The following is an 11,149-nucleotide window of genomic DNA, read 5'->3' on the forward strand; positions in this document are numbered from 1 at the left end:
TTTTATATTTTATATATATATAGAGAGAGAGTTGACCCTTCAAGACAGCGTTGGGATTAGGGGTGCTGAGTGTACCATGCAGTCAAAAATCCATGTATAGCTTTTGATCCATAAAAAATTATTAATAGTCTACTATTAGACTATTAGGCTGAAAGCCTTACCAATAACATGAACAGTTAACACATATTTTGTATGTATTATATACTGTATTCTTACAATAAAGTAAGCTAGAGAAAAGAAAATGTTATTAAGAGAATTATAAAGATTTTTATTATTTCCCAGTTATGAAATGGAAGTAGATCATTATAAAGGTCTTCATTCTCATTGTCTTCACATTGAGTAGACTGAGGAAGAGGAGGAAGAGTTGTCTTGCTATCTCAGGGATAGCAGAGGCAGAAGAAAATCTGCATATAAGTAGACCCACCCAGTTCAAACTTGTGTTGTTCAAGGGTCAACTGTATTTCCCAGAGAATGTGTATTTAGAAAATTGGGTGAAACCTAATGCCAAGGTTAGTTTAAAACATTAAGCTTATATATACTCATTTTACCATAGCAATTTAGTAATACAGTCAATTCTCTGTATCCACGAGTTCTTCATCTGCAGATTCAACCAACTATGGATGGAAAATAATTGAAAAAAAATACAGAAAGTTTCAAAAAGCAAGTTTGAACCTGCCATGTGCTAATAAGCACTATGTGGAATCCATCTGAATGAACTGAAGAATACTCTGCTATAGCCTCCCATTGTTTCACAGATCTCCAGTCTTTCTCTAGCACCCATTGTTTGAGTACTGTTCATCTGGCAATTTATTCATTGGCTACTTGTGTTCACTCTTTGCTTCTTTGGAAAAAAAGACGCCTAAAAATCAGTTATATGGTGAAAGAAATCCCTTACAGACTAAGAGAGAGTGTAAAGTGCCATCTCTCAACAAGAAAATAAAAATCTTTGATCTTTTAAAAGTGGCGTGTGATTTACCAAAGTGGCACAATAAAACAGAAGGAAGCTGACATTTGTGGAAGTGTTAGTGCTGCCCCTACAATGGCAAAAAAATTGTCGCTGTGATTCATGATAAAATGCTTGCAGAGACTGGCCAGGCACGGTGGCTCACGCCTGTAATCCCAGCACTTTGGGAGGCCAAGGTGGGTGGATTACCTGATGTCAGGATTCAGGACCAGCCTGGCCAAAATGGTGAAACCCTGTCATTACTAAAAAGTACAAAAATTAGTCGGGTGTGGTGGTGGGCGCTTGTAATCCCAGCTAGTAGAGAGGCTGAGACAGGACAATTGATTGAACCCAGGAGGCGGAGGTTGTAGTGAGCCAAGATTGTGCCATTGCACTCCAGCCTGGGCGACAAAAGCGAAAGCCATCTCAAAAAAAAAAAAAAAAAATTGCTTACAGAGATGAAGAAAACATCAAATATATGAGAAGACAAAGTATCACAAAAGCGTGTCCCTGTTGATGGCAAAATTATGTATGAAAAAGCATTTAGCCTTTGTGAGCATTCCTGTGAGGAAGTTGAAGAGAGTGAGAGGAAGGAATTGAAGGATAGTAAGGGATGACTAGTTAACTGTGGAAAGTACTACAGCCTCAAGAACTTAAAGATCACAGGAGAATCAGCATTAGCTGATGGCCAGGCAGTATCAGCATTCCCACAAAAGCTCAAGAAACTCAGAAGACAGAGGATACCTTTCATAGCAAGTCTTCAGTTGTGTTGAAACAGACTTGTTCTGGAAGGAGAGGCCTAATACCTAAATCCTTAAGAGTGTCAAGCAGGCTCTGGGGTTCAAAGCCTGGAAAGATCATCTTACTCTGGTGCTATGTGGCAACACAACAGGTCACATGGTCAAGCCAGGTCTTGTGTACCAAACAGTCTCTGGGCCCTTAAAAACAAAATCAAAAATTGCCTGCCTGTGTTCTGGCAACACAATAGGAAGGCTTGGGTGATGACCATCTTGTTCCTGGAATTCGTTTTTATTCCTAAAATGAAGGAATACCTGGAAGAGAACAGGGTGCCATTCAAGGTCATCCTCATAATTGACATTACTCGTGGCCATCCCTGATCTCTCTACTTCACTAATAACAATGTTGCAGTGATGTTCTTGCCTCCTAAAGCAAATGCAACTTCACTGTTTTAGCCATTTGATCAAGGCATCAGCAAGTGCATTAAGTGACGTACATCCACCTCACCTTCGGGAGGATTTGTGCTGTCCTTGATGCTAACCTTGACTACAGTGTCATGGATTTATGGAAGAGCTTCACAATTGCAAATGTAGTTGTGCTTTTTACAGAGGCTGTAGATGCCCCAAAGCCCAAGACAGTCAATGCATGTTGGAAGTCATTATGGAATGACGTAGTCAGTGATTTCAGGAGCTTCCCCATTATTGATGCAGAAGTCAGTAATGTGGTTCTTTTTGTTTTTGTTTTTTTGAGTTGGAGTCTCACTCTGTCACCCAGGCTGCAGTGCAGTGGCACGGTCTTGGCTCACTGCAACTTCCGTCTCCCGGGTTCAAGCAATTCTCCTGCCTCAGCCTCCTGAGTAGCTGGGATTACAGGCACATGTCACCACGCCCAGCTAATTTTTGTATTTTTAGTAGAGACGGGGTTTCACCATATTGCCCAGGCTGGTCTCGAACTCCTGACCTTGTGATCTCTCTGTCTTGGCCTCCCAAAGTGCTGGGATTACAGGCATGAGCCTCCGCGCCTGGCCCAGGAATATCTTGAATGTTGCAAAGGAAGTTGATGGGGAATGCTTCTCTGACATGATCAAGGGTGACTTCAAGGAACACATAGAAGAGCACAGAGAAACCCTTACCAGCAAGGAACTCAAGGTTCTGCTGAAATTCTCTACAGGAGATGATGACAGTGATACAGATTTAGAGGAAACACAGTCATCAATTTGGATACTTGAAAAATTTGCATCAGTTTTTCAACAGGTGCAAGTGTTAAAGGATATGATCCTTCAATGGAACAAAGCCTCCATGTCACCTGAGGGATAGCAAACATGCCTACAACCACCGCAAGAGTTGTTTGATGATTCAAGGAAAAAGGAGAAACAGCTTCCTAGAACAGCGTTCCTAACTAAAGCCATCTGTATTATGAAACCTTGACCTTAAACGCTTGAAGATTCTCCCAGCATAAGTGATCTTTCCGACGTCCTATTAGAAGGTTCAAGTTAGCCTCTTGTCTCACCACTTACCTACAGTGCTGTGCATCTCATCACCTCACCATATGGGCACCGTGAGCACCAAATAGAAATTATAATAGTCATAATCATCAAATGAGGGTTATCAAGAGAGAAAAGCTAGGGTTTGTGTTTTTTTTTTTTTTTAATTTAAAAATTTTTTGTAAAGACAGGCCTCACTGTTTTGCCCAGGCTCATCTAAAACTCCCAGCCTCAAGCAGTCCTCTTGGCCTCCCAAAGTATTGGGATTATAGTTGTGAGCCACAGTGCTCAGCCAGAAAAGCCAGAGTTTTGATGCATGTTAATGTACTCTTTCAGGCCATTAAATGAAAGTCATCTGCAAGTGTTGATAGAAAATGTGACTGGGCATGGTGGCTCATGCCTGTAATTCCAACACTGTAGGAGGCTGAGGCAGGAGGATTGCTTGAGATCAGGAGTTCGAAATCAGCCTGGGCAACATAGTAAGACCCCATTTCTATTTTTAAAATGAAAATAAAACAAAAAATGTTACATTGTTGCTGATGTGTACCGTGTAGTTTGCGACAATGGTTGCATCTTTACTGAACATGTACAGACTTTTTTTCCTTGTTATTATTTCCTAAACAACATAGTGTAACAACCATTTACAATATATTAGTTATCATAAGTAATCTGGGGATGACTTAAAGTATATAGCAGGAGGGTATATATAGGTTATATGCAAATACTATGCCATTTTATGTAAAAGACTTGAACATCCTCAGGTTTTGGTATCTACAGAGGGGATTGGGGTACTGAAACCAGTCCCCGTCAGATACCACAGAATGACTGTTTTGTATACTAATTTGCTGCTTACTGTAATAATGGTATGTGAAAAGTAGATGGGAGAGAGCGACTGAATGCAAAAAGATCGAATTTTATAGGCCCCCACAACTAATTCAAATTGAAACAGGAGTCAGGGAGGAGAAAGTGTTCTGGCTCACTAAAATACGTGAAAATGTTAGAAGGGGTTTAGTATGAATTAATGTGATACAGCCTTGAAAACAGCTGAAATCCTACATTGCATAACAAAAAGTGGTTATATAGACTATGGAAAGTGACAGTCTTCTTGGAATTTTAAGTTTATTGGCATAGTATGTTAAAAGGGTTAGAGAAAAACTAGAGCTCATTCATAGTGGAGTGACCAGAATGGTAATAGGGATAGAAACTATGCCACATAGAAGATATTGAGGCCAGGTGCGGTCGCTCACGCCTGTAATCCCAACACTCTGGGAGGCTGAGGTGGGTGGATCACTTGAGGTCAGAAGTTCGAGACCATCCTGGCCAACATGGTGAAACTGTGTCTCTACTAAAAACAAAAATTAGCTGGGTGTGGTGGCACGTGCCTGAAGCCCCAGCTGCCTGGGAGGCCGAGGCGGGAGAATCACTTGAACCTGGGAGGCGGAGGTTGCAGTGAGCCGAGATTGCACCATTGCACTACAGTCTGGGTGACAGAGTGAGACCCTGTCTCAAAAGAAAAAAAAAAGAAGGAAAGGTACTGGGAGACTTTGCCTGCTTCAGAAGTATTTCAAGTGCTAAGAAACAATCTGGATGTGCAGAAGTCCTGTGGAGTTTTTTTCTTGCCCCATCTCCCTGATTTTGTTTCTTGTTGACCTTTCAACTCTAAAATCAGTAGGCTTTGCTGAGTTGGGGGCCTTGAGGCCTGGAGAGTTACTAGTACATGCCTTGTTGTGTATTGATCAGGAGAGAAGATTGGGATAGCCACCTATTTGGAAAATGGTAACCAGACCTTAGGGGCAGAACTACTTCTCAGAGTATAAAAGCCTTTAAAGCCTGAGTCAGGAGAATGTCATTTGATGCCAGAGAAGTAAAAGTGTGGGGTGAACTTCCTTGCAGTGAGGACAGAGGTAGTTTTGGTGGTGCTCAGACTATTGGCAGTGCAAGAAGAGCATAACTCCCTTTCTCCACTGCTGGCTATAGCAGAGACTACCAAAAAGCAATGGTGTCCGTTCTACAGTAGCCCTAGTCTTTTTTTAACAGCCCATACTCATTTCTTCTTTCCTACTTGGGGGATGAAAAAGCCTGAATTTATAGTATACATTTTTGTATAGTTGTCTTGTTAGAATATAAATTCTTCAAAGGAAAATATTTTACTTTTTTCTTTAATCCCCATGTTACCTGATAAAGTACCTTGCCAATATAATTCCTGTGAAAAATCCTCCTGAACTCTTTTCATGCATCTGGTTACCACAGCACTTCATACGTACCTGTTAGAGCACTTATGTTGCATTATACATTTTTGTTTTTATACACCTCATGAGTGTAAGCCCTTTGAGAATAGGGTGGAAACTGTCTTACTCAGTTTGATATCCCAACACCTATTACAGTATGTGGCACACAGTAGATAATCAGTAAATTTATCTGAAATAAATAAACGAGTATAGAACTATGCTGACATCAAATGCTTAGAATTAAAGGATATCTCCAAAATTACCTTCCTTTTACCATTGTGTCCCTTTCCCTCTCCCTTGGTCTCCTCATTGTTGATTCTACTACATTAGAGCCTTCTGCTTAACTGCTTGTACCTTCATTGTGATACACTGACTTGCTTCCGTCTATCTACAGTCTTGTCCTGTCCTGTGATACTGAATCTAAGGATAGATTTGCTAATGACCATTATGTTTTACCCTACCTTAGGACTGCCTACATTTACATTGCCTTTATGGGCAACTCAGATACTAATCCTCCACTGAGAAATCACAAAATAGAGAAGTTCACTAATGCTCTGACCACTCTCTTTCTTAGCAATAGTGATATTGGAGAAGGTTTTGTGAAGCTTGGGAATCTGCTGAGATGTGTGGGAGCTCTGTCCCATCTAATCCAGCTGGCCAGCTGTGCAGCTGTAAATGTTAACCAGTTATGTCTTCCAGCTCAATCTGTTGGCAACTAGGAGGATGACTTTGAGGAGAGAAGGAGGGAGGAGTCTCCTCTCAGGTTTCTGACTTGAATGATAAATGGATGGTGAGGACAGCCAAATGTAATAGGGAATAAAGAGGGGGAAGACTATGAATTTAATTATGAATATACTGAGTTAGGATTTCCTGAAAGGGCTTCCAAATAAATATATATAGTAAGCATTTAGATTAAAGAATCTAAAAATCAGACAATATATTAAATTTGAGAGTTCTTAAACCACAAGAATGTATGAAATTGCCATGGATATAGCGTTAGAAGTTCATTAAGAACAGAACTCTAGAATGTAAATGAAGAAGGAAGCAGACCCATGAAGAGAAGACAGAAAAATAATGATCTGAGAGTAAGAAAAGCCAGAGAAGCTCCCCCATCCCCCCAAAAAGCAAAAACAAAACATAAAGGAAAACAAAGAAAGTCGAAAGGTTGTTTCAATAGTGTCAAATATTGCAGAATAAGATAACCAACTGCCCTTTGGATTTGATCATTAAGCAGTCGTATAATCTCACTGAGAACAATTTCATTGGAATAGGAGTAGGAAAAGCCTCATTGCAGTGTGTTGGGGTCTAAAAGCAAGATGAGAAACTGGAACCATCATGTGTAGGAATTCTCTCAAGATTAAAAGAAGAAAGATAAGATGATGGTTAAATCCTTGTAAAGTCTAGGATCCAGGCCTCCCTCCTAATCCCTTAATGCCTGACCAGTCTCCCAAGAGTGGAACTTAAATAGCCAGAACAAGAAACTAGGACTTTCTTAGAAACATGGGCCATGGCACGTTCAGGAGATAGTAGCTTTTCTGCCACTTCACATGTGCAATGATATTTATATGCACATCTTCCTCCTATAAGGGTATCCCAGATCATGTGTGCTACAAACTCCAACTCTTTCGGTTTCCCACTCAAAACCCTGTCTGTAGTATATTTTACGAATGTGTATACATATATATACACACACACACACACATATATATACAGACAAAGTTTGTTTAATTAATAACAGATTACCTCTGGCCTCCTCTTCACAGTTAATCAGGGTGCATTAGTGTATTTTGAGACCATGGTTGATCATTTGACCTGAGTAGTAGTTCAGTAAAGTTGCTAATCCATCTAGAGCCTTATCTGAGTGGATCCAGGGTTTCCCGTTGGTGCTAGGTGTAGCCTGGCTAGGAATTTGTGACATTAGGTATTTACTGTCCTTAAACATTAGCTTTCACTTGCAGCTTTTTACTACCAGTAATATAGTGGAGGCCTTAACATAAGATTTTCTCAGTATCAGGATTGTCATCAATGAATTTCAGAAAACTTTTCAGACCAGAAGGCAGAAAAGCTGTTTGCTAATCCATGTCTCTGACTTTGCCATCACCCTTGTGTTCTCATAATTCACTTAACACCAAGCAAGTATATGCACAGATGGAGGTTCGTGTTGCTGTCTGCTTTCTCTACAGATGGCAGCTGCCATGTTCCTTCAAAGCTCAGTTTTTGTTACAGTGAAATCCTATTGTCATAAAATAATCATGATCCACTCCTACTAATGGGTCTCTCTGTGAGGCTAAAATGGCAGAATTCATTCATTTTTCTAGGCCTTGGATTTTTGTACCTTTAGACCTGCTTTTCATGTTTGTTAAACTCAACATGTGCAAAACTGCTGTAAGCAACTCTTTCTCAACTTTTTCCCCATTTAGGTTAATCATACTACCATCTTCTCAGATGCCCAAGCCAGAAGTCTGGGAAGCATCCTTGATTCCTCCCTGTTTAACCCTTACCAAAATCCATTCACTGTGGCTCTTAAATGTCACAAAAAATAATTCACTACCTTCCATCCTAATTACCACCACTCTACTCCAGGCAGCTTTCATCTTTCACCCAGATTATTATGACAACTTTCTAACTGGTTTTATTGCCTCCAATCTTACTTCTCTTTTATTCTCCAGACTGGAAATATTTTTCAAAATTGCAAACGGATTATTTCTTCTCCCTGGTTAAAATTCTTTAGTAATTGTCCTTAAGAGAAAGTCCAAACTCTTTAATATGGATCTTATAAGGTGCTTTGTAATCTGCCTCATCTTTGTGCCACTTTTTCACTTCATTCTCTGCCTCCGCCATACCACTCCCTCAGTTCTTTATGCTACCATATTCATCCTCACTTTGAACCTTTTAACTGGTAATGCTTTGACATTTGCAGTTTCTGTATTTTGACCAGGTAACTCCTACTATTCTTTATAATGCAACTTAAATATTACTTGTTTAGGGAAATTTTCTCTGTAACCCTGACCTAAGTAAGTTGCCCTTGCTGTGTGCTCCTATAGCATCTTTTATTTTTCCTATGATAGCACTTAGTACCTTTTAATTTTAATTAATTGTTAAATCTTTAGAGTATAAACTCTGTTGAGTGAAGTTACTCTGCTATCTTGCTGGTGATCTTTCAAAGATGGAATGGACTTTCTTGGGAACTTACGTTTCTCAGCACCCATAGTGTTCATGTATAGGGTGAATAGCCCTAGGTTGGGAATGGAAAGCCTTTAAGTTCTTTCCAATCATATTGTTTGTTCCACATATTCAAGGTACATGCATATATCTACTTTAAAAGTCTCTATACATAAGTCATTGTAAAAGAATTTAACCTAATGGAACACATTGAATAGTCAATGAGTAATGGCATAGAGAGAACTAAAGAGATGTTTTTAATTTAGAGCACTGTATGTGGAATTTTTGAAATTAATGTTGTATTTTATATCTCTCATAGGTGAAATGAACCAGAAATACAAGGAGCTAAAAAAAAGGGAGGAAAATATGGACAGTAAGTGATATTCTTGTAGATATAAAAATACAATATTTTCAGATTGCTGTTCATTTATACCAAATCAGAGACCTCATTTTGGGCAGATATAATGGCTAATAAATGCAGAAGTGTGGACATTCAAAGCATTTTGCCTTGAAGAATAGTTTCTAGCATAATTTAGAGATGGGTAGAAAACTCTAAAAAGATATGTGATGAATGTCTATACATTGGGGCTAGATTCTAAAGCTAGTACTTACATTCGTAGTCTGTGTAGAGGAAGCTTATAGACCAGGGGTCCCCAACCCCCAGGCTGCAGACCTGTAGGAACCAGGCCACACACCAGGAAGTGAGCCACTGGCAAGCGAGCATTACCGTCTGAGCTCTGCCTCCTGTTAGATCAGCAGCAGCATTAGATTCTCATATGAGTGTGAACCCTATCGCATGTGAGGGATCTAGGTTGCACTCTCCTTATGAGAATCTAACTAACTCCTGATGATCTGAAGTAAAACAGTTTCGTCCCAAAACCATCACCCGCATCTGTCCCCCAGCCCTGGTCCATAGAAAAATTGTCTTCCATGGTCCCTGGTGCCAAAATGATTGGGGACTGCTGCTATAGACCATTTATTGATTGAATGTTCTCTTTTACATGCTTCACTATATTCACCTTTAGTATCTTTCACTTTTATATTTAGCTTTCCATAATACTTGTTTATTAGCCCTCACATCAGATATTGTCACTCTGTTCTATCACCAGCTGTAATTTTAGTCACTTTTTGTTACAGTTTTGATTCACTTAAAAAAAAATCTCAGCCTGATTTTATAAATTGATTTTCACTTAAACTTATGTTACATACTTATAATTTTTTTAAAAATTGGCATGTATTATCTATTACTGGTTTCCTTTTAAGTTATCATTTTGCTAGAATCTGAATTCTAACAAAACGCTAGAGTTTCATCTAGGTCTGATGTCAATAGTTACCTTCATGGAGGCATGCTATAAAAGAGTAATTGTCAGCTCTTATTTTACAAGGTACCAAGTTTTCTTTAAAATGTCAGTAAATACCAAAAATTATCTCAAAAAAATCTTTTTGAGTCTTTTGGTAAGGGAGAAAGGTGTAAAATCAAGGAACAATGTGTCATGACACCACAATATTAAAAATTACTAGATACTACCTAGTATGGTATCTGGCACTTAGGTGTCAATAAATGGTCATTTAATGAATGTTTACTGAATGAATGGAAAGAATTCCTATACTACAGAATCTTAAAATAGAAGGTCACCTAGCTCAGATTTCTTTCCACATATTAATTATGGTTTGTTTTCCTTAAAAAATAACCCCTGAAAGACAATGTTCATTTATGCTTTTGTGTATATATAAAAATCTCATATGGCCACTTAATCAACAGATTACAAAAATCAACAGATTACAAAAATCAACAGATTATTAAAGCAGGATATTCACACATAAGACCTGTATGAATGCTGAAGCAGGACATTAAAGAAAATTCAGTTTTATAAAAAATATTGATTGTGGTCCTCTACCACCATATTCCAATAAAAAATGTTTTGTTGAAGACTGTTTCACTTTAAAAATATACTAAATATAAGAAAAAAGTAGAATGGAAATCCATTACAGAAGGCAAGCTGTTGATGTTTATTTCATGCTAACAATAAAATTATTTTTGTCTGAAAGTTTCTATGTTTTAGATGCCCCATAGAAATACTCGAAAATGTAAATAAGAACTGGTTCTATATTAAACAAATAAAAAGATAATTTCCTAGAATATTTATTTACAATCTGAATAAATTATTAAATTCATTTAGTTGAAATGAATCCAGCATTATAAATAAAATACTCATTTTCAGATAAAATAGGTATTCAGCAATGGAAATTATAGAAATAAAGTTAGTAGCCAGGGTGTTAATAATTTAATAATTATTGATATATCAAAGGAGATCTTTATAAAAGCAAATTTCTTCTGTCATTTTATCAGCTATTTATTTTGAGCCTATATTTATGACTTTCCGATTTATATCAAGGTCACAGGATTTAGGCAGTTTGTAAGTATGTGAAGTTCTTATTGAATAATTACCTTTGGGTTAATAACAAATTAAACAGTGGTAGCTTAAAATTTCTAAAAATTGGGCCAGGCAGGTGGATCACGTGGTCAAGAGATCCAGATCATCCTGGCCAACATGGTGAAACCCCGTCTCTAGTAAAAATACAAAAATTAGCTGG

The 11,149-nt window shown here is 38.2% G+C and overlaps 1 protein-coding gene across 2 annotated transcripts in view; it reads left to right on the forward strand.

The window, feature by feature from the left end:
- Positions 1–11,149, forward strand: part of IFT74 (intraflagellar transport 74) — a 121,780-nt gene that overhangs the window by 89,180 nt on the left and 21,451 nt on the right. Inside the window, exon 13 of one of the 2 annotated variants that reach the window (XM_011994370.1) lies at positions 8,874–8,927. In XM_011994370.1, the coding sequence (XP_011849760.1) occupies positions 8,874–8,927 (54 nt within the window). Of the gene's footprint in view, positions 1–604; positions 956–8,873; positions 8,928–11,149 lie in introns of those variants that run through there. The other variant, XM_011994371.1, reaches the window with a different exon arrangement.

Source organism: Mandrillus leucophaeus, unplaced genomic scaffold (assembly GCF_000951045.1).
Source record: "Mandrillus leucophaeus isolate KB7577 unplaced genomic scaffold, Mleu.le_1.0 Scaffold454, whole genome shotgun sequence".
NCBI lineage: Eukaryota > Metazoa > Chordata > Mammalia > Primates > Cercopithecidae > Mandrillus > Mandrillus leucophaeus.